This window comes from Haemorhous mexicanus, chromosome 3 (genome assembly GCF_027477595.1).
Source record: "Haemorhous mexicanus isolate bHaeMex1 chromosome 3, bHaeMex1.pri, whole genome shotgun sequence".
NCBI classification, from domain to species: domain Eukaryota; kingdom Metazoa; phylum Chordata; class Aves; order Passeriformes; family Fringillidae; genus Haemorhous; species Haemorhous mexicanus.
In genome coordinates, this window is record NC_082343.1 from 48612449 (window position 1) to 48637354 (window position 24906).

General features: G+C 37.7%; 1 protein-coding gene across 1 annotated transcript in view; it reads left to right on the plus strand.

Annotated features, from left to right (window-relative positions):
• WDR64 (WD repeat domain 64) overlaps window positions 1-24906 on the plus strand; it is a 58775-nt gene that overhangs the window by 9057 nt on the left and 24812 nt on the right. Inside the window, exons 7-11 of the mRNA XM_059843289.1 lie at window positions 159-373; window positions 1491-1625; window positions 4316-4395; window positions 10711-10850; window positions 23612-23738. Coding sequence (XP_059699272.1) covers window positions 159-373; window positions 1491-1625; window positions 4316-4395; window positions 10711-10850; window positions 23612-23738 — 697 coding nt within the window. The remainder of the gene's footprint in view (window positions 1-158; window positions 374-1490; window positions 1626-4315; window positions 4396-10710; window positions 10851-23611; window positions 23739-24906) is intronic.

The following is a 24906-nucleotide window of genomic DNA, read 5'->3' on the forward strand; positions in this document are numbered from 1 at the left end:
TGTCTTCCATGAGTTTCTGATACCAGGAAACAGCACAGGGGCAGCCTGAAAAAAAACCAAAGTCAAGATTTGAATGCTGATGTAGCTAGATAAGCATGATAGATTCAATTTAAGGGCCCTCATGCAATGTCTAATAAACTCTCTACCACATTCCACAGAGCGATGGCTTTGTCATCAGACCAATGAAAAACTGCCTGCTCTGCGTTTGTACCGTGACTATGGCAGATAACCTGGCTAAGGATACCATCTTAATGGGAGATGATAAGGGTTATGTTTATCTGCTTACTATCACCAGTGATGACTTCATAATGAAACAATCTAAAGCTGAAAAAGTATTAAAATTTAAAGTCATGGACTCCGAATCTTTTGACATGTAAGTTGCTTATGATAAAATGTTATTACTCTTGCATTATGTTTTGTTTTTAATTTGGGGTTTTTTTGCCCTAAGTGGAGGATTAGCTTCTGTTTCTAAATTAAGCCCACCTAACTAAAGAAAATAATTTTTCAAACTGCAGTAAGTATGATTTGCTTGTTGTTGCATGAAAGAGGTGCCATCATTTTCAGTAGGGATTTTACAAGAGATCTTACAGCTGAGAGCATGCAGAATAAAATTCAAGGGGAGAATTCACAATTGCCGTTATCCAGTTTGACAAAGGAACAGTTTTATTGTGCTATAGGAATAATTCCTAATATATATCCAGATGGGGCTTTGTCCGGTCTTGTCTAGCCTCTGCAGCTTGACCAAAAGGTGGCAACTGCAGTGTATTCACTTCAGAGACACCTCTGGCTGGTGGATGCTGCAGCTGGCCCTAGAGATATGCCCAGACACACAAAGCTCTGCTGTGCCTCTGTTGCAGATGCTTTAAGGTGAGGTGAGAGAAAGGAGTGGATTCTGCCAGAGTTTCGATGCAGAGTTTAGTCAGATGGCAGGCTTCTGAGTCTCGTAACAGCTTCTAACAGAATCCCGGACCGCGTGGTTGTTGGCTCTTTTAAGCCCAAGGAGAGGGGGAGGGAAGAAGTACGGATCCCACCAACCAGGTGCAGGATGGGCAGGTCTCAGGTGCAGGGGACACCTGGGTGGGCCAATGGACCCCCAGTGATGCAGGGCATCTTTTGAACTCTGCCAATCACTCGATGCCCCTCTGGAATGCCAGGATTGACAGACAGCACCCAGCAGGGGTCGGTGGGGAGAGGGGGAAGTGGTTGACACCTGGGAAAGGACAGAGATACCTGAGACAAACTATGAGTTCACACTGCTACATTGTGCTCCATGAGATGGAAGCATGATTGTGACTAGAAAAGAGCATGGTTCAACCCTGACCTCCTCTCTGCTTGCATTTGAGCTGGAAGAGTGGTTCTGTGACTGCCCTGGATATTAAATGTTAGCGCTGGTTGTGTATATAATCTCACTGAGAAAACCCCTGTCCACCTACAGACACATCACAGTAGTTGCTACTACAGCCTAATGACTTCTCCATTTATATCCCTAGGCCTAAACGCAAGCTACATGATGACTGGGTTGGGAAGATTAAGTATTTTCCTGCCCTAAAACGTTTTGGATCCTGTTCCACAGACAGTATTAATTCATTTGTTTTGGATGACATAAAGCGACTAGAGGACCACTTGTAAGTATCTGACATCTTCTAGAAAACAATAGATCTTCTGCTTTATAACTCTGCTGGAGATCAGTGCCTCACAAGACATCATCTTGTCATATTGAGTCTGCCTTTTCTATTAGCATTGCTAATAAAAACAAAAATACAGTTGTTTAAATGCTTTGATATTTTTGTGTGCTAGCTTTTGATGGAGGAGAGGACTGTCCATATATGTTCAGTACACAGAACCCTTAAAATATGTTTACAGTGTTGTCTCCTCCAATTTCTCCTCAGCAAGCAAATTTTAGTCAGAAAATTTATTGGTTTCTTGCACATATATCATGTATCCATTCATTTAAAATTTATACCCAGTCAAAAATAAACTACTAAATTTCATTTACAGTTTTATTTTCACAAGTTTGAGTTATACAAGATTAAACCAAGAACACGATTTATTCTAAGGGCTGTGAAGTGGGTCTACTATGCAGCAGAAAACAGGTTATGGCCTCCTTATTTGTGCCAAGCCCTAATTCATATGGCTCATCAGTGCTATTAGCTGATTTAACTGATTCCAAGCCAAATTAGTCTGTGAATTTAGAAAATTTCATAGCACAATTAAATAATACACATTCAATTTGATGTAAGAAGGACCTATAAATAATAGAACTTTTCATTCAAGTTTTTCAAAAGATTGTAAATATTAGATCAGCTTCTCAATTCCTCTGTGAGGTACATCCAGAGAGATTAATAGATTTTTAAGGCTAGTAGCTACCGTTATTATAATCTGGTTTATTTCTTGTGTAACACATGCCATAAATATTCTTGGTTTTATTCTTGAATGAATACAGTAACTTTGGGTTTTATGAGTATTGCTTGTCTGTTGAGGATGGGGAAAGTGAACTATGAAACACTTTTAGATTGTCCAAGGTCATATACTGTGCCAGTTGAAAAGCTGAGAAATCCTGTTTGTTTTTGTTGGGAGATTTGGAAAAATAGAATTAGTTAGAGAGAAAGAAGACTAAGTCTGCAGAGCCAAAAGTCTAGTCAAAAGAATAGATGCTGCTGTCATATACTTCAAAACAGAACATATACTGCAACTATCTTGGTAGTTCTTTTTCATTTCACACTGGCTATAGTTGCATCTCCAAATGCAATAAATACATATCTCTAAGCAGTTTCTCACAGTAGATAGATGAAATTATATTTAGACAACTGAAAAATTACACAGTTGTTAAAATGAAATTAAAAGTCCTAAAAATATCTATAGATCAAATTACTTGCGAGTGTCCATTCGATAAATAACTAATTTAAATATGATTTACTGGTTCTAACAAAAAATTTCCCCAATTAACTTTGTAGCAAGGAATTATTTTTGTACTCCAAGAGGGATGCAATGCATCTTCTCTCTTATAGGACTTAAGTTTGTTTGTCAATAATGGCTGATGATCAGCTACAATATCTTCTTGTAAAGTATCTAAAAAAGAGAGGAATGGATATATCACAAGGTGCTTCTATTGCAAGGCCATGGCTTGAGCAGGACTTCACAATGCCAGAATCCCTTATTCCCATTGATCATGGAATACTATCAAGACTGTCCATTAAAAAGCTAATGGGCAGTTATATAGAAGTATAAAAGGTGAAAAATCCTTAGGAAATCTGTTAGTCATACATTTAAATAAATTAATTGTTATTTTGTCCTGTCAGGAGAATTAAGACTTCTCTGTTAGAGTTCTGGAAAGAAATATTTTCTCCCTCTAAATAGGAAACAAACAGCCTTTTATTTACACCTGCCTAGAAATGACAAGCTCTTTCATTAATTCCTCGAAGTTTCCAGAGTCTTTTGTCAGATTAACTGCCACCCCCATTTATGGTTTTCAATATTGTTGGCTACTTTAGCCCAGAGTAGATGAACTAATACTTGTCTGAATTTCAAAGGAAAAAATTAAAAGTATTCTCATTTAGTTCTGTACAGCCTGTTTACAGCGGCAGTCATTGTTTCCTGGGAATGGCAGGTGTTAATTCTGCTATAGCTACATCCAAAATCAATAAAATACTCACTCATTAGCAGCAATGGATGAAACTTGGAGAGACAAGCAGAAGTTGCTCAAAGGATGGGTTTAGAAGGGACACTGAGTCAATTTCAGTCTGTGTTGGCTGTTTGAATTCCCATGCTTTAGCAGTGAATGTAGTAGAATAACTGTTGAGTTTCAGATACTTGTGATCTCTTCATGCTGACATACAACACAAAATAGATCATGTAAGGACTATTCATTGTACAGTACATTATAGAGAAGCTACAGAAAAGTAACTGCACTTACTTAATGTAACATTGAGATCTCAGTAGACCTCCATGTCTGAAACAAGCAAACACAGTTTCTTTGGTAGTTTTTGTCAGTGATAAACTGCTTTAAGCACACAAGCTTGTGTGCAGCTTACTTTGGCAACAGCTATCATTTTAGGAGTCTGTTTAGAGTTCACCTGTTAAAAGATTCAGGTGTGCAGATGGGATATTTATTTCTTTAATAGAAAGTGCACTCTGTTGCTGTTTTGTTGATGCAAGTATCACTCTAAGTCTCTGTTGTAAATCAATTTGCTTTTAACATGAGATTGCATACATTGTGCAAACAGCTATTTTGTATACTACAGAAAAATAAGGCAGAATGACCATAGACTATATTTTCCAAATATTTCTTACATGATTGTTTTATTAATGATTGCAGACCTGTAAAGGAATTTTCTGTCCCGAAAGGAGTAAATGCTTTCACATACTGTGGAAAGGCAAAAGTCATTGTCACTGGAGGTAAGTATAGGGTTTTTTCCAAGAGATTGTTCTTGGGAAAAAAATTGTGAATTTTTTTGTTCACGTCAAATAAGATCAAATAAAGCTGAGTTAGCGTCTTAAGAATTTCAACAATGGCTTCTGCCTACAATTAGAGGAAAGAGAGGCTTGCTTTTAATTTCTCTCAGCCCTTGTCTGAAGAGATATACTTCCTGACAGGAATCTGTCAAGGGCTCCCTCTGGGTTTGTTTGAGTGTCATTTATATAATAAACCAGAAGAAACAGTATGTTCAACTAAGATATCTTTCCAAGTCACCATGGCCTCAAACAGGTTATACACGTTATCCCTTGCAGTATTGGCAGAGCTTCCACCCTATTACTCTTCCGCCATGCGTTCATATCTTAAGCAGTCACATTGGCCCATCTTAATACTTTCTATTGGTCTCTCTGGTCATGTTTCACCAAAGTGTTACTGTTGGTTCTTTCTCCCAAAGCAGGCTGCAGAAATGGCGTTCTTACATCCACTTCTTCCCTGTTAGCTAATAATTTTATGGGCCTGTCTACTGCCGTGGTCATGTGTGATGCTGCAGAAGTGCTACTGGAGTATGGCCAGCAACGTTGTTTATAAAGTCTGTCTGATAGGGTGCCCTCAAGTGACATTGGTGCTGCTTTTCTTCAAGTCATTATTGCCTAAAACTTTGTTAAAAATTGCAATAGCAAACATAATAATTCTTACATCTATATATAAGAAGAACTAAGAAGTGGCCAAGACTCTGCTGTCCAGCCTTGATAATTAATATACATGTCAGTATATGGGACGTCGTGCAATTCATGTTGAATTGTAACCGTTTACCAAGAGGAAGACTGTGAAAGATATCAAAATAAATATCAGGCAGTTCTATTGATTTTCTAAACACAAGATTTAAAGGAAAAGCTGTAGAAGAGTTATTAATAAAAATTTTGAAGTTTAGACTTGGAGGAGATACTGTTTACACTGATTACCTTGTCACAAAAAAAGTAGTCTGAAGAAATTTATTGATGACATAAAGTCGGGAGGTCCTATTCAACAAAATGTGGCCACTATTTCCTACAGGTACAACAGGAGGATTTTGCTGTAATAATAAAACCAGGGTAAAGTGTATGGATAGGAAAGAATGTCACAGAAACTAAAAAAAGTTTATTTTACACACTTAAAATTCTTCTTCCAGAAACAGCAGAAGAGAAAAATCTGGATAAGCTTTCTAAGAAAATTATAATAGCTGTGGTAGGCCAGACCAAAGATCTGCCTAATGCACTCAGCCCATGTTGTCAGTGACCAGCACTAAACACTTGTGGCACAGAAAAGAAATAGGACAATCATGCAGCACAACTTGCCTTGGGTGCATGTGCTGGTTCTGTCTTGCTGATATGAACCATGTTTGAGAAAGATTAGTTGAATATAGAAAAGTATATAGAATATAGAAAAAAGATGGGGAAAGGGACCCATAACACTTATCAGGTCCAACTCTTAAGTGAATGGCCCATAAAGTAATTGAACTCACAGTCTTGGTGTTTATAGGAGCAGACTCTAACCAACTGACCTAAGCTCTAACTGCACCATTGTGCAGAGATTTAAAAGGTATATTTTCTATAACCTAGAAAAATGACAATTAACAAGGAATGCCACTGATGTCTATTAGAGCAAAAATTAGAGCAGTGATATTCAGGAAGAAGCTTCTGAATAGTGGCAGTTGCAGAAAAAGATTCTCAATTTTAAATTGAGCTTGGATTTTTGAAAAAGTTAGATTGCATACTTGTTTGTGATGGTTGGAGGATGGGCTTAGAATGCAGGAGATCCTGTCCCATCTAAACAGATCCCTAATCAGGATATTTTACAAGCAGATGACTTTTCTCAACACTGAATTCTAATCTGTTTTGACTTTGACTGCACAAAAGTACTGGAAGTACTTGAGTTGGAATCCTGTCTTGCTTGTTCACCCACCATCCTTCATCTTGTAATTGAAGAGCATCCTCCTGCCTCTCACCCTCATTCCCAAAGCTTAGCCCTGCTGCTCCCCTTGAATATGAATGAAAATTATTCCTGGGCTGTATATATTACTTCTATGTATTACTAGGAGTCCCAGAGCCCAGTGGGAATGCCTGTCCAAAGGCAAAGACAGGGTGGGGTCATCTCTTTCACAATTTCACTATGAAGTTAGATCAGTTAGGGCCTACTGTGAAGTTGCACCCAGAATTTAGAATAATGCTACAGCTCTTGAGAGACCCCTCTTCTAAAGCCTTCAAAAGCTGAGCTTTAGAATTCTGTGCTCTGTTAGTAGAATATACTGTTCCCAATGTCACATCATACCATCAGGCTGAAGCACAATGTGTTTGCCTCTGTATCTTAAAAGTCATCTCACTCTTGACTAATTGAGAAACACACGTTGATGATCCAATTCATGACAGATTTAAACTATTTAAAATAAGCATAAGCTAGTCCTGTTAATTAGGGAGCCTGCAATTTTACCTGTAATATAACCTAAAAATGAGAGACCGTAACAGGTAAATAATTCAGGAATCATAATATATAGATTTCTTGGTGACATGTTCAAACATTTGTAAAAGCTATATTTATTTGTCTCATTTGTCAATTAATATAAAAGAAAAATCCTGCCTTTGATTGCAGGCTAGCTCCTAGGTATTCAGCAGGGGTAAATCTGCTCAACATTTTAGTAAGCCCCAACTTAATGTTATCTAGGCAGGTGTTTATAGCACAAATGGAATGTTACATACTGTGATGAATTATCACTGTGACTATTTAAAAAGTCATATTTTAACACAGTCTTCCATCATTTATTTGTATTTGATTATGCCCGTGAGTTTGTCAGTACTGTGACACAACCTAGTTTTGTCTTCTATGTATTTGAAATTTATAAAAATGAGTAAGATAAAAACAAACCTCGTACTGAGTTTGCTTTTCATGCGTAAGGCTAGATTTGAATCAGTAAAATGATAAAAGCCTGATAGCAGCCTAAAACATGGAGCTCAGAGAAGTTTAAAATAACTTCTCTCTGTAGCATTTTGCATTAATATTACACTGAGTGGTAAATTTACATGGTTTTATTCTTATTCTGTATTAATTTCAATTCCATCTATGTCTTAATCATCATTTCAGGGAATGACTGCAGTTAAAATCAAATTAGGAATGCATATAAAAACAGATGATCAGTTTTAAATGATACATCAACTTCTAACCCTATTAGTTCTTCAAGTTTGGCTGTTTTCCTGTGAGCAATGAAACAGAAGAAAAACTATTAGAGATTCCTAAATCTAACAGTAGCAGATTAGGACTGATAAAAGGAGCTACTCCATGCTTGTTCAGTTTCCTTTGTGAATTCCTGGAACAAGTGAAGCACATTTTCAGGAATTCCCAGGAATCCCAGTGATAGAAATCCCCAGAACTCCTCTAGCATTAGCTGTTAGAAGCATAGCAAACTCTTTTCTATGATGCCATCTAAATTTAAGAAAAGCATACAAAGACAGACAAGGAAGCACAAAGAAAAAAATAAAACAGAGACATTTGTCAGCATGATAAACTAGTTCCCCAGATGTCTGACTGTTCTGAAGAGGTTTTGCAGACATTATGAGGCAATATTATTTATAAGACAGATTTGAAGGAAAGACAAGTTCTTTTAAAGGGTAAGGAGTTTTCTGTGGGGGCGTAGCAGCCTAGAAAGAAACCGGGAGGTGTATATATTTTACAGTCTTTTGAGGATGCCAGGCTGAGTCTAGTATTTCTCCATTCAAATATGTTATTGTTCTCAAGTGGATTTCAACACCACTGAAAGGCAGACATCTCAGCAGGCTTGTAATACCACACAAATTGCAAAACTGTGTCAGCAAGAGAGACAGTTAGACAAAGCACCACATGTTCAAAGAAAGTATTTGAGTCCATAACATATAGCTAGAATAGAGCTGTGGTTGTAAAATCTGACTTCTAAAAAATTCTCTAAACATCTGGTTTTATAATTGTTTATCATGAAAAGGACCATACACAACTGAATCTGTTTTCATTCAAATCACTGATTTTACAAAATCTTTTAAAATTGCTGTTGAATAGATCATCTTCTTCAAGCTTTTATTGAATGTGCTTGGTACCCAGACTTTCTGTGTCAGGATTCTGAATCCTGGAGGCATATTTGGAGCATGGAGAGAACAAATGTTCCAGGAAATGTTCCAGGGTTGCAGTGAATCTTAGGGCCAATCTGGCATTAGTCCAGAAAGAGAGCAGAGAGCACATCAACTATAATAAAATCTACCATTATCTCCACATCAGTAAAATGAACTAAAATGAATCCACTATTTCACATAAAAAGCAAACAGTATTTTTTAGTGTAGGGAAAGGTTTTCTTCCCAAATGTCACTTGATCTTCCTGTTAATAACTGAAGTAAATTACATGTATTAGTGATTCTACTCTTAAAAGAAACTCTGTGCCAGAATTAAAGGGCACTATCCTCCCCTTCAATCACTGCTATCACTTCAGGAATATAAAGAGCAGAGCTGTTAGGAAGACTGAGAAAGGCTCTGTTCCTCAAAAGTGCAGCCAGCAGGTAGTCAAGTTGATCAGATGTTGTCAACAGCTTCTTCTGAGTTCTCCATCATCTTAAGACATGACAGTTTCTATCTGGGGCTGGTAAGGGGTATATTGTTTAAGCAATGTCTGTTCCCCCTGATGTTAAACCCAATCTCATCAGTCTCACTGGAGGCTTCTGTCAACTGTATTTCATGTCCTTCTTCATGGGAGATCTGCAAGCTGAGTTTTATGCCCATGGGCTTGTTTCACCTTAAACCCTGACCTGGTCACAAGGGTTCTGCTAATTTGCAGGATATGTCTGGGGCAGCCTAACACAAACTCTGAGGAAGTGAGCAGGGATGGTGACCAAATTCTGAAGTTTCCCCATCCAAAAGGGCTTCATAAACCATTTGTGCAGTTATAACCCATTTAGGCTACTTCCTGCCTTGCTGCAGCATATACAGATTGTCTAGGGTAGTTTTGCCTAAAAAAGAATCTCTTCTCTTTGAAGTTTCAAGCCAGTCAGCTACTTACACGTGGCCTTCCTTTCCTTTGCAGAAGTTCTCCCTCCACTGGGCTGGTACAGCTGTTTGCATAGTTGAATTCTCAGTCACACTTGTGAAATGAGCTGGCATAAATCAAAATGGCTTTCTGTTGTAGCTATTTTAAGAGTAGATCATTCCTTCAGTGAGGCTCTCTCATTTAGAGAGAAGCCACGTAAACAGCGGAATCAATTTAACTGAGAGAACAATATTGTTTAATGGAGGAAAAGGGAGATGGGGTGCTCCTAAACAAATCACATCTTGCTGCATTAAGAAGGAAAGGAATAGATTTCTGTAGAGAGAAATGGAGGGACTGACTAATGACAGTAGGTTGAACAAGCTTAAGGAAGATTATTAACATAATTGAGCTGAGTGCTTAGCATAATTGAGCTGGTTCTCTTGGGACATGTACTTCCTAGTCTATGGGTATTTTGCTTTTTGCTCTTCAATTTAAGCTGAGAGAAAAGTAGAACTCAAGCAGAAGTTTAGACAAAATGTGGCTGTTTCATTTATTGTGTGTCAAAATAAACTGTTCAGCTAGATGCATACAATTCGTACAATTGCAATATTTGCCAGGAATTCAAAGTTAAAATACATTTTTAACATCCTTGTGTTTTGAAATATTTATGGAAACTATTAGCAAAGTAGTACCAAGCATTCACCTATAACACAATCAAAGATGATTCCTTAAATTGTAAGCAAATTCAAAGTCTGAACATAAAAATAAGGATTAAATACCTAATGCTCATTTACTTTACTACAAACTCAATCATCAGCAGTTACTTTTTTCTGTCTGCCCTCAAATTTCATGCCTACTCCTTTCTGGATGTTTGTCTTCTTCCATAAAGGAGGTTATCCTTTTGTATCCTGGCTAACTGGACAATTTTTTTTTTTTTTTTCATTTTCCTAAATTACTTCATTGAAGGAAACAAATTATGAGCCCCAGTTGTATTTCTGTTAAAGTAGTCTGCTCCTCACTAGTCCATGTAGTCTCATTCAGTGTCCCAGCCATTCCTTTAGCAAAATAAAAAGGCTTTGAAAAGCTAATAATTTGTGCATATTTAATATGTGTTTGTGGTTAAGCAATGAAACATAAGCTGCAATCCAGCCCTTAAAATGAAAACTTCACATCTTTATGTGGGAGTAGTCTACCCAAATGAAAGCTCTCAATTACAAAGCTTATTTGTAATACAAGTGACTATTCAATCTTTCTGACTATATATTAATTTCTTTTCTTTTAGGTAATGACAGAATCCTTCGTTTGTGGAATCCTGTTGTTAATTTTAGTCCTTCGGGGAAACTATTTGGACACAAACATGGTATTGTGGAAATTGTGACAAATGAGAAAGATCAACATGTCATCAGCCTTTCCTGTGCAAAGGTAAAACACTTTTCTGAACCTCAAGGAAACAGGGCTGGAAGGAGGATCCAGAGAAGTCCAGGCCTGTCAGCCTAACCTCAGTGCCCCACAAAGCTATGGAACGGAGGATCTGGAGTGCAATCACACAGCATATACAGGACAACCAAGGGATCAGGCCCAGCCAGCACAGGTTTAGGAAAGGCAGGTCCTTCCTGACTAACCTGGTCTCCTTTTATGACCACCCACCTGGTGGGTGTGGGTAAGTTTGTGGATGTTGTCTGCCTGAACTTCAGCAAAGCCTTTGGTACTGTCTCCCATGGCATTCTCCTGGAAAAGCTGTCAGCCCACAGCTTGCACAGGTGCACCTTTGCTGCATTAAGAACTGATTGGATTGCCAGGCACAGAGAGTGGTGGTGAACAGTGCCACATCCGGTCGGTGACCAGTCTCTAGAGGTGACCCCAGGGATTAATGTTGGGTCTAGACCTGTTCAATATCCCTATTGATGATCAGGATGAGGGGACCAAGTGCATCCTTACTAAATTCACAGACAACACCAAGTTTTCTGTGAGTGTTGATCTGCTGGACGGGAGGAGGACTCTGCAGAGGAATCTGGAGAGACTGGATTGATGGGCCAAGGCCAACAGTATGAGGTTCAATAAAACTAAGTGTCAGGTCCTGCACTTCAGCCACAACAACCCCAGGCAGCATTTCATGCTTGGGAAAGAGTGGCTGAAAGCTGCCCAGCACAAAAGCACCTGGGGTTACTGGTCAACAGCAGCTGAACTCGAGCTGGGAATGTGCTGACATGGCCAAGAAGGCCAATGGCATCCTGGTCTGGATTAGCAAGACCAGGGCAGTGATTGTCCCCCTGCACTCAGCACTGGTGAGACCATACCTCAAATCCTGTGTTCAGTGTTGGGCCCCTGACTCTAGGAAGGGCATTGAGGTGTTGGAGCATGTCCAGAGAAGGGCAGTGAGGCTGGTGAAGGGTCTGGAGCGCAAGTCCCTTGAGGAGCAGCTGAGAGTGCCAGGGGTGTTTAGCCTGGAATAAAAAGGAGGCCGAGAGGAGACCTTATCACTCTCTACAACAGCCAGAAAGGAGGCTGTAACCAGGTGGGGGTCAGTCAGCCTCTTCTCCCAGGCAACTAGAAATAGGACAAGAGGAAGTGGCCTTACACTGTGCCAGGGGAGGTTTAGGTTTAATATCAGGAAGAATTATCTACAGAAAGGGTTGGTAAACAGTGGAATGAGTTGCCCCAGGAGGTGGTGGGATCACCATCACTGGACATGTTAAGAAACAACTGGACATGGCACTTAGTGCCATAATCTGATTGACAAGGCAGTGCTTGGTCAGAGGTTGGACTTGATGATCTTGGAGGTCTTTCCAACCTAAATGATTCTGTGATTTTGTGAAATGCATGTTATAAATTGAAGTAGGAATCTATTTTTGAGTAAGTACTTCTGATAGTAATTAGTTATCACTTCATTTATTTTAATAAAAAGGCTTTAGCTTTAAATTTCCAAAATATTTTATGTTGAGAAGCAATTCTAGAGTGGAACTATTTCACATATTATCTTCACAAATGTGCCAAAAGAATGCTTACAATAGTGGGTATTAACATTCTGATAATTTCTGTATTACTTTAGCAACTGGCAGATTTAAAACAGAACCTGTAATCGAATGCTTTCTTCAGTAGTGATCACCTGCAAAAATTTCCTACAGTTCTTTTGCACTTCTCTCTTCCTCCCAGCCTACTAAATCCATAGGTGGAGTTTTTCTGGTGTCTTTATATATCATGTTCAACTATTGATCTCTTTCTAACCAGTGTCTTTTACAAGGCTTACTGTTCCAAAGCGTTGACCATAAACAGGAATACTAATAAAATCAGTAATAACACTTATTACACCAAATATTGCAAGATTCTGCTGGAAAGAGATGGGTATACAAGAATTGATTGATGGAATCCTAGTGTTGGTTATTTATGTGATTTGTCAAAATGAGACTTCTGAGGAGAGAATAAAACTTATATAAATATGTGCAAAAATAAGAGAGAAGCTCCTGAAAGAGTAGTTGTGAATGGCTGTAGAACTCTTTCAAGGTGGTCCAATGCAATATTTTCGATATTTAAATATTTAACTATTCAATATCCTTATTAACATCTGCATGATGGAGTGGAGAGGATAGGTACTAAATTAACCAGTTATGCCAGACTGGTTAAAGCTGCAGGCCTTGAGCAGAAATAGTAGAGTTTAGAATGGTCATTAAAATTGAAGGCATGATTGTGGAAAATAGCTCCTATAAATCAATGAGGACCTAATGTAATTAGTCTGCTGAGATATCCTTCTATCTCAAAGATTTCCAGATTTTTATTGGATTATGTAGGAAATATTGCTGAACTATTTGTCCTGCCCATGCCACTCTTCTGCTGTAATTGCTTACCACTGCTCATTGTGGTGGCAGTAAATACCTCATTTTCACTTTTTTAATCTTATTCTTAAAAAACCTTGCACATTTCTAAAATTAATACTAGCTGAAAATAAATTATCAAAATTTCCCATCTTCACAGAATCCTGGAGCCATAACCCTTCCCCTTTCCTCACTTCTATAAATCTATCCCTGTAATATCTATTCTGTAGATACCTCTGTAGCTTTGCTACAAGAATACATTACTGTGAATTAAGGAGGGTTTTGGCAGATAGCCTCAAGTTATATGTGTAGGAAAAATGAAGTAAGATGTAAGACATGACTTAAGGGGAATGAATGAACATTAAGATACTTATGAAAAAGCAACTGAGAATGAAGCCCCTGGGGCAGTAAATGTAGATCTTTTGCGAACCCTTCTGGGCTTTTCTATGATTCAGTATGATGACTTATGAGAAAGCAAAATCTATTTTAAAAGTCTCTAAGTATGTGGACATGTGGTCTCAACTAAATATAGCTGAGTTGTGCCAATGACATCAGTGAGACCACTTGTAGCTGCAAATGAATACATGAAAGTTTGTTTTAATTAAAAGCCATGTGTGTTTAAATAGTGCAGTGAGTTATAAGGCTGCAATTACACTTCTCAAAAAAATTTAAAAAATAATAGACATAAATTCCTAAACTTTCAAGTGTCAGATAAATCTTGTGGTCATAGTGAAGACTTTATCAAAAAAGAAGGAGTCCCTCACAGAGGAGTCGAAATACAGACTTTCAAAGAAAGTGCTTATCACCCTGTACCTCAAACGTGCAATCTAAAGAAGATATATGGTATACCAAATAGCAGAAGGAGGTCTGCTATAACAGGATTCCTTCCAGCCTGCTTAGAGCACATTTGTGTTTCACAGTCTAGAACCAGAAATTATATAAAGGTGCGCAGCTTCTCAGGGATGATACTTTAGAATTTCATTTGTTTCCACCTGCAAAACAAGGACCAGCTTGCTTTTCAATCTGCCTAGCATAAAAAATCAAAATAGTTTTCTCTGTTTTGTTTCCATCTTTCAGTGACTGTCATGCAGGAAGCAAAGGAGAAGCGAAATAAGGACAGTCTATATATCTTTACTGAAAATAAGTTAGAGACATGTCAATGATCTCATAGAAGCATTGAATCCTAGTGAAACAAAATCTCTTTATATAGATTTTACAATAAATGTTTGACAGAATAGCAGAACTAGAGGAAAAGCTTAGGAAAATTAAATCAACTTTTTTTTCAAGACCTTCCCAAAATTGAATTTAACCTAAACCATATCAGCTATCCATATTAAAATAAAAGGTTTTTATTGTGCCACTTTCAACTAAAGTTGAAAAATAAGGTGAAAAGTAGGGAGTAATTTTTTTAAATTAAGATCTGCAGTTGTTTTGTTTGTTACATAGCTGTTACATTTGGAGATTCAGACTGATTTTAAACTTTATGGCTATTTTTCATTAACTATATTGAAAAGTTCCTTGTCATTGTAAAGATATTTTTGTGCAATGTGAAATGTTCTCACAAGAATGTCTCTGCAGCCTGCATGCAACTGATTTATACTATGGAGTTCAAAAGTAAGGGATCACATTGGCCTTTGGTCTCAGATTTGTGCTGCAGCAATGCATTGCAGTCTAAAGAAGTATTGGCTGAATTAAAGGCTCAAAACCTGCAGTGAATGGTTTAAAAATTCCACAAATCTTACAGATCTATTGCAAGAATACTAGGGGATTTATTTGGTGTTATTAAGCCTAGTTCCATACTATAGAACACAAATATATGTATTGTGGTTTATACAAAAATGTAAAAATTAACAAATCTGAAACCGTGATTTCATAGCACTAGTGAAAAAAATTAGAGATCATAGGAGATTTGTATTATAGTGGAAGGAGCTAGTTTAGAAGATTTTTAACTCTAACAGTCTGAACAAACCAGAGCATGAAAAAGAGAGTAGATCCCAGAACAAGGGGAGGGAGGCATCATCATGTTAATTACTGCAACAATTAAGGAACTATTTTGGAATTTGAAATCAAACAATTGTTCTATTTAAGAAAAAGAAGATTTCTTTAACTAATCCAGCACATAAGCATTTTGTTTGCTCCAACATTATAAGAATTTTTTGATAGAACTAATTATTAGTTAAAAGTTGTCAGGCAGCTATTAAAAATTTTCTAATTCTTCTATCACAAAAATTAAACTTCGTTTTTTGGGTTTATAACATAAGAATACCTACAAATTAGGCAGAGATGTTGAATTGTATATAACTTCTGTGATAATGACTTTTAGTCATATGAATTAATATTTCCACATTTGTGTCATTGAGGTAGAGGGGAGGCCAAGGTAGGAGTTTTCATATTTCTTTGCTGCTGAACTTGCTCTGGAGTATAATACTCATGGAAACAAGTTTGTCCCTGATCTTCCAGTTTGTGAATACCTTGGAGATAACAGTTTGCATAGGTACACTTACAGCTGTAGTCCACAGCCATGTCATTTTCTTCAGCAGTTCAGTTACATGAATTTACAAGAAGATCTGAAATACTGATCTGTGTGTTCCTAATCATAGGGACATTCTTTGAATCTTGTGTTGAGATTTCCCACAATCACAATTGTATGTTAAATTATATACCACAGACCAACATGAACTACATTCATCACAATTACACTTAGAGTGTGTCTTGACTTACATTTTGGTTGAAAATATTTCCAAAAAGTAATTACTTTTAAATTTGTCTGAAGATATTAACTCATCCCTTGTGTCATTGTACCAAAATATGGAGTCAGGTTTGCATATAAGGCATGGACTCTGCTAAAGTGTCATCATGTTATAGGCATAGATTAGATTATTGGCATAAAAGTAAAAGCATATGTATATGACTGTAAATGCAAATGTATATAACTCTTTGATTGGAATTATTTGCAGAAGCCACTAAAGGAGTTTTCTGGAAACATTTTTTCTGAGATAACTGCCAAAGCCTATCTCTAGATTTATGATTGTAATATCATTGTTATTTATCATTTGGGAGCTATAAAAAGAGGAATGAGTGATTATTTCCCACTGTTAGAACTATTTTACACCTTTTCGTTGCAAAGTAAAATAATATGGCTTATTCAAGCACTGAAGCAACGTCTTTTTTATTGACAAAAAATGCTTGTAGAATACATTAAGTCCTTTGAAAAAAGCCAGCTATGGACTTGGAATTTTAGCTAAGCAGCATCCCCAGATGCTTCAAGATATATTCGATAAACAACAAATTATGACATCAGTTTGACGTTTCAAGCAGGCAAGGCAAGATTGTCCTGTATGAAGATACTTGATCTGCCACTAATGCATTTTTCTACAAATACCAGTACTCTAAGTTGATAGAAATTGCTATAGTTGCTTGTTGGTTTTTATTTTTTTCCTATTGGGCCCAATAAACAGAATAATTACTTTTACAGTGTGTATGGTAATATGAGAACAGTCTGTGGGGTAATGAAACAATGGAAAACTGACTTGATGCTTCAGCACAGATAGAAGAATACTACACAGGAAATCTCTTCTGTGTTTATTGTTTTCCTCTCCTTCATGTGACTCAGTCCTTCATTGCCCCATCTCTCTATAGTTTGCCCATTCTTATTTTTATCCTTCATCAAGAAGCATTTATTACTTCATTTTTTTCATATTACAGAACTGATTGAATGTATTCAGGAAGCATCAAGGGAGAAAAAAACCATTCAGTAGGCACAGGGTCAATTAAACCTGGAGATGTGGCAGGAAGCTGGCCATTATCTGAAAGATGATCTTACACTCTGTGGAAACAAGGAGGTTAAGGCTAAGGACAGAGACCAGACCTGACCTGCTATTGCAGACTGACAAGAGCTATTCCAAGAGGAATGGCTCTTGTACTGAAAGGCTGTGAAGCAGTGACAGCCTCTCTCTCTCTCAGTGCAGAGTGGGGATTCACAGCTTGAACAGTGGAGGCTACAACTTCATGTCTTGCCTACTTGAGTTGTCAGTGGAAGTCAGAAAGCCAAAATTTACTCCACCAGGTGTCTCATTGACATTGTCTCTCAACATCTCCAGGGGTGGGTTTGGTTGAATTAGACCACCTGAGTGAGTCAGAACAACATTTGAGCCTACAGGCCTCAATTCATAAAAACAAAATTTTGTTTGATGATCAGTAGGGCTAATATAGGAACTATATTCCCAGTCTTTAAACCACTGTACAGTGGAAACACAAACACTGTAAAGTTTGTAAACACAAACCCCTTGTTTTAAACAAGTGAAATCACTGCTTTTTTGGTTTTTTCTTTTTAAAAGTAATTTCATTTTTTGGTAGCTAAAGAGCAATACACACATTCACACATGGCAGGAGAGTAGTGCAATAAGCAGGAATTTCTCAAATCTTCATTCTGGGGCATGGGAGAGTTTAATTCCATTCATAATTTCTTCAAAATCTAGTGCAGCCAACATGATGCAACCACATAAACATTTCCTTGCTAAAATTTGCCTATCCTAAAGTAACTCTGTTGTACAGATGTTAGCTTTACTCTTACACAACCTAAGGCTAGATTTTTAGCATTTCAGAGAAGATAAAGGGAGGTAAGATATGTGATTAGTTTTTTCATTTTCTGACTTTTGCAAATTTACTCAAGCCTTGATGTTATCAGTCTCCTGTCCTCCCTCTCCTGATCTGCTTAGTATCAGCTGGGCGATATCCCTGTGGGAAGTCATAAGTGTCTTTGTCAGTCTGGAACTGAGCAGGTGATTGTATCAGTGCCTGTTAGTGTGACTGTCTGTCTAACCAGCTTTGAAAGCACATGATATTGTTATAAGGCTATATTTATAGCACAGTCATTTGTCTTCCTGAAGAATGAGAGCAACTCAGCTGGAAACACAGTGCTTAATTTATGTCAAAGCATTGCTAATCATGGCCGTTACTGGAACGTACTGTATAACAATATTAAATTTAATCTAGATAATTTGAAAAAGAGGCACTTGGGAAATCTGTTCCAGTCATCCTTCAAAAAAATTATGTGGCGACATCTAAATCAGACACGTTTCTTGTTTACAGCTTTGAAACCAAAGTTCTCTTACTGTTGTGCCTTTATTCTCTTTGGTTTGTTTATTTCTCCCAGATATTAAGAATTTTATTCTTCTCTTATATTGTGTAATCCTTCAATACCACTGAATATTCTTCAGACTTTTCATGTTAGATACTCAATTTTCTGTAATTTCCTGTCCCATTTTCTAATATTCAAATCACTCTGTGCCTTAGATAGTAAAAAAACAAAACAAAACAAAACAAAACAAAAAAACCCACAAAAAACCCAACACTACAAAAATCTACAGAGGTCTCAAGGGAGATCTCTTTTATGTAGATAAATATTGGAAGGGAGGGTGTAAAGGAGATGGTACCAGGATCTTTTCAGTGGCTCCCAGTGACCAGAACAAAGACAATGAATACTTAAACAGGAGATTCTTTCTTCTAAAGAAAGAAGCATTTCTTTACTGTGAGGGGACCAAGCGTAGACACAGGATTCCCAGAGAGGTTGTGGAATCTCTGTCCTTGGAGATATTTCAAATCCATTTGGACATGGCTCTGCTCTATGAGAACCATGGTATAAGACAAGGTGATCTCCAAAGGACCTTTCCAATAACAAAAGGAAACTCCGTGAAAAAGTAAAATTACTTCAAAAGCTTTGTCTAAGGCGAGATAATTCTAAGATTGGTTGAAGATTGACATGAGAAACCTGACTGTTTTTTAACTCAGAATTCTGATTCAGGTATCCATGGGCAGCCACCTCTGTTCTATACCTCTAGTTTCCTGTTTTGACCCCCACACCATCTACATGTCCACTGAAGCTGTTCTTCAGAAGTGTTGAGTGTTATTTTGTCTTTGCAGCAAGGATCAGGTATGTCTGTTGTCAGCACGTCCTGCACACAGTAGAGAGACAAGACATACAGAGCACTTACACCCTCTCAATAGCAGCACCCAGTAAATATCCTTCAGGCTTGTTACTATGTAATTAGACTCACTACTGCATACAATAGTTTGATTTCTTTCCAGCAGCCCTTCAGGTTTGGGAAAAGTAAGTAATTTTATATACTACCCCATTAATGGTATTATCTGCGAAACTGATCTGAAATCCTTATCATTTTGAACTTTGTCAAGTTGCTATCTCAGTAAGGCAGTAGATATACTGCTGCACCACATTGCATTAATGTGATTAGAACTAAATCTTCCTTGCCTTAACCTCACAAGTAATCCCATTGACATCCATTTTTTCCTAAGTCTTCTTACTGTGACAGGGAGTTGTAGCACCTTGTAGGATCACCTTCAGGGATCACAAGACACATATAGACACTGTCTGCAGATAACTTATGTAACACGGTAAGCAGAACTGCAGTTCGACATTCATGCCCTGGTGATTTTTGTCTTTGAGGCCTCAGACATTATATATGAATTTGTGAATTATTTCATTTAGACCATGGAGCCTTAAATGACCTTCTCAAACAAGTGAACAAGGTAGCAAATAGGAGCAGATAAACTAAATGCTTCACCTCAGTTGTTCCTCACTCTTCCTGTCTATGCCTACAGTGAATACTGCAGCTAGCACAACTTCTTTCTGCCCTACAATTGGCTGGATTTTGGATTTTCCTGCATGAGTGTTTTTTCATAAATCCTTTTAAAGACTTGCAGTATCACCATTCTGTAAAACTGAGGAAAGTTGACTTCTTCAAAAAACAAATATTCTTTAACTTTCAAAAAGTATCAGCAGAATGTGAGAGTTTGGAAGAAGTAAAAGAAAGTTTCTGTTTTCTCTAGAGAGTTATTGAGATATTTCCCATAGAACAGTGTTTTAAAGTGACTTATTCTTAACTAGCAGAAATTGGAAGGGATTATGTTTTGGTTGGGGAAGGGGGAGGGGCAGGACCTGAACTTCTTTAGTTCTTTTCTATCTCAGCTGATTGCAGACAGAAAGGAGAACAGGATTTGTTTCTTCCAAAGTCAAAGCATGTTTCCACAGTAGCGTCTTCATAGAAACCTGGCAAGAGCTAAGTGTTCCCAAGCCTGTACTTTATTGTACTGAGAGCAAGTAAAAAATTTATTTACCGATTTTTCTGGCCTTATTTCCCATCTTTTTTCTATTTCCCTCTGCTCTTCACATTTTAGTTGTTAAGATTAATCTTTTGTCTTCTGTTTGTCTTTGAGTGTATTGACAAAAATAGAAGAGCAGTGTAACTAGTTTTACATGCTCATAAAACAAAGGCTTCAGAGCCAATGGAAAAGATTTTTCAGACTTTTTTCTATGTTCTGAGTTTTAGGGCTCGAAGGAAGGTCATGCTCAAAAGGAAAATGTTTATGAGTGCAAATATAGACATTTAAATTTTTCACGGGATATCAGAAGGCTCAGAGTGGGTCTCAGTGCAAGAAGTCCCACTGAATTCTGGGGGGATTTGGTTCCCTTTTTTTTATCAGCATCTGTGGAAATTCCATCTGTAACTATGTGATTTTGCCATTGGGTTGAAAAATGAATGAGACAAGAAGAGCCCCCAAGAACAGAGGGAACTGTTCTATATTGCAGTCCTGGAGAGGATAACAAAGCAGTTTTCTGGGGCTGTTGCAGCCAAGATAGAAGAAAGCTATGCAGTGTGCATTCCTTGAATGCTGCCCCTGTGTGCCAGATACCAAGCGTGTGGAAAAGGCTGGTCACAATGTGGGAACACATGCAAGTATCCCTGCTCTGCCAACTCTTCAAAAAGTCGGTCTGTGGGTCAAAGCCAATTCTGCCAACAACTAAACCAAATGAAGTTTCTCATTAATGTAAGCTACTATTGTAGAAATAATGTTGCTGGAAGTACAGCTCAGCTTTCCCTATAAAGTTGAAACAGTGGGTTGTTTCCAATAGCACTTGCAGCACCTTCTTTCCACATTCCTTCTCCTCCCTAACATGTTTTGTTTGCTTGTATGTAATCTGTATTTTGCATTTAGAGGACACAGTCCAAAAGCACTTTGCCATCAAGAATATGCTCTCAGAGGTTTTCAGGGATTCCTGGTATTTCTAAGGCTGCTGTGGGAAATATTCAATAAATAAGTAGGACAGTAAAATTACTATTAACACAACACTCCTAAGGCAACTGCCCCTGGCCACTTCCTAATTTCTGAATAAGCAAGCCTTTTGTTGCCTCTCTTCATGCATGGATTCATGCACAGTCTGTGTGCTGATGCGGATGACATTGTGTCTTGCGGCCGCACTGGTGATGCCGTGTTGCGGGAGTTACTCATGTGGAACAGTGGTTTGTGTAATCTCCCCATCCCTGCCCACAGGCTGGGAAAAGAAGGCAGCCATAAGGCAGGGAAGAGATTTATGAAGGCTGCAATGTATCTAGATTTTTTGCTGTCACTTTAAGTGACTGCATTTTCTTAATATGCTACTGACCTTAACAGCTGAACAAGCAGCAAGAAATAGCACAGGAAGGTCTTACTTATATGTTCTTGTGCTATAAAAACATCTTATCTTTTTATTGCCTTGATATTATATCAAACCTCTGTCTCATTTTTTAACCAATTGTACTTGAATAGTCCATTACACTATTAGAATTGTCTTTCTTCATTTTTGTTTTGTGTAATTTCACTAACACTATAACATATCTGGGTGATGCTTATGGGAAGGTTTATCTTTGTTCAGTGACTTATTATTTTCACCTGACTGTAGAATCTCCACAAATACCTACATTTACTTAATTTTCAGTGCTTACCCGTTTTACATGTTCTAACTGTGAGTGTATCAAAACTGAGCATGGAGATCCACCTATGATATTACCCTAACTTTCTCAATTCTCATCATCAATCCTTCTTCCAGTTTTTGCTGGTCTACTGTTCAGGTGGATGAAGGGCTTCATGATTTTTTTTCCTATTCAAATGTATTTCCTGTTTCAAGGCTTCTCAATGACTGCTTTGCTCTTTGTAGGCTTTAGAAATTGCATGTCTGAGTAAACTCTGAAATGTATCAGGAGTCAATCAGAGGAATGTGATGGACATGGTTCTTTTGACTTAGTACTGTCTCAGGGAAAATTTCTTCTCAGTAAAAAGTTCTGTAGAGTCCTTTCTTTTTGAGTTTTCCTGAAAGCAAACAAAATATTAAGGAGAAATTCTCTTCTACTTAAAATTCTGAAACACTCATGTATGAATTTCTCTCTGGTGCCAAAGGTAATTTGTTTAAACACTGGCTGATGTATCCATTCCTTTTCTTCTCTTCCTTTTCAGAATTCTGGTGGATCCACTGTAACATCCTTTAAAATCAGGTTGTGACTTTTGTCAAGGCCCACAACACTCAGAGTATTGATGAGAGTGTTGATGTTGCACCAACATGTGTCTTTGCATTAAAATCCCAGTTAAAAGTGAAGCCATAATAATAGCGCAATTGAATGAATAAAATAACTTGCACAAATGCCTACATACAATTCACCAGTTATGGCAGCTGAATAAGAAGTGCAGGCAGATGCTATGACAGAATAACTTTTGAGAGCAAAGTAAAATTATCTTGGAGAGAAATACACCACACTAAAGGCCATGGGATCTAAAGGCCACACTAAAGGCCTTGAGAAATTAAATCGTGATTTCTTGAAGTATAAAAAATAGTTGGCATGGGATAGCAGTAAGTTCAACACAGCTTTTGATCAGGCAGGATGAAAAGCACTGCTAACATACAGTTATTCTAGAGTCCAAAGCAGATGCTGTGTTTTCCATTGAACCTGAAGGTAAGAACAAATACATCTAAATGCATCTAATGCTCCTTACAGGATGGTACCCTGTCTGCAGTCGATGGCATTTCCTTATGGAGAGTGCCATAACTTTATATGCATAAAAATAATACTTCTGGATCAGTGCGTTCTGATCCTGACTTAGTCCAACATCTGCTGTCTGTCAGAGGTTTCAGGAATTTCTTTATCCAGTGTCCCCTGAAATTTATCTTTGTACTGTTGTCCATCATTTCATCCTCCAGTTCAAATACAAGTTTTTAAGCAAGTGGCATTTATTTGTATGTTACAGAAAAGTATGGCACACAAGGGAGACATCTTGTCATTAAGGGGTAGAACCAGTTTTTATGAAATCTGGTTCTACTGTAGGCTTCTCAGGTCAAGACTACAAAATTCAGCCTTTCTGTGCATTTTATCCTTAGTAAAATGCAAATAAAGATGCCTTTGATATTTTTCTTGATTATTTTGGGACGTACAATTTTTAACAATGTAATTTTCATTGGAGGCTTTAATATTAATGTCATAGAAACAAAATAGTTGAAAATCCAGTCAGGATACAGCATTAGATTTTCTCGTCTCTCTCTCCCTCTAGGTTTTTAGAGTGTGGGATATACAGACTCTTTCACCACTGCAGGTCTTCTATGAAAGTCACGGGACTCCAGAAGAGATGAATGCCTTTCCCATGATATTTGACAATGACCATGGCCTGCTTTTCACAGGTATGTTATTGCAATTGGTGTGTGAGAGCATGCCCCTTCTCTTAGAATCCAGTTTTCTTTATGATTAAATACAGCTGAAGTTGAGTACAAGAGTAAAGTAAATGAGAATATACATAATACTGGGAGAGGAGGGAATTGCACATTACGACTGTCTTAAAGTGGGTTATATATGGTGCTAATTTCAATATTGAAAATAGTATGAAAATATGCAGCATGGGAATTAACAGCAGGAAACAAAGGAAATGAGAAAGTCTTCTCTGAAGGCAAGGTGAGCTTCCCACAGCAAAATTAAACTACACAGATTGTTATATAGACTTGTAATTTCTTGAAAGCTGTCAAGTTATTGATCTCCTCCTAAGTATTCCTCTAGGACCCGCCTCCTGTTTGAGGATGAAAACAGCAGCATTCAATCTCTGTGGAGCCCTCCCAAGTATATTCAAACTCCTTATTTAATTCAGTGGCTAAAGACAGCCCTACAACCTGAGGTGTCAACAGACACACTGCCCAACTGATTAGGAATAAAGTATTGTGGGAACTCGACCTGGGGTTTCTGGGCTCTGTTTCCTGACTTTGTAGCGGGGAGCATGACACCTCTGAGGGACCAGAACTTTGCATTTGTCACTAAGGAAGTTAGCCTTTTATATCCAAAGCAGAGACTCTTGAAATCAGCAGGGTTTGTCTGCCCCAGAGATGTAGTCACAAAAAGGACAGCTTTGAACATGTTCTGAGGCTATAGAGGCCTGACATGTACCAGGAAAATAAGGTAATTGTCTTTGGAGACAGCTTTTTCTGTCCTTGGATTAGGAACAAGGCACAAAGCTTGCAAAGCTTGTCAGATCTGAGAAGACAAATGTGAAACATTTTGTTTTCAGTGACCTGATGGTTTCTACTGAATTTTTTAATCAGTAAAGGATACAGATACTGTCTTCATTTCAAATTTGTGCTTGTGAGATTTTCAAGGCTTAGCAATGTTGGGAATTTATACAGGTCACTCCTTGACAAAATGAGGTAATTTGCCCTTATAAACAATGGTTCTATAAGTGCCTAAATATTTGTAAAAGTCTGGTCCTAGACTCTGTTAATGATTTCATTAAAAGCCTAAGTGAATGTTTCCTTGCCCCTCAAGAGGGCAAGAGACTGAGGCTGTATATAAGTGAATTCATTCTCA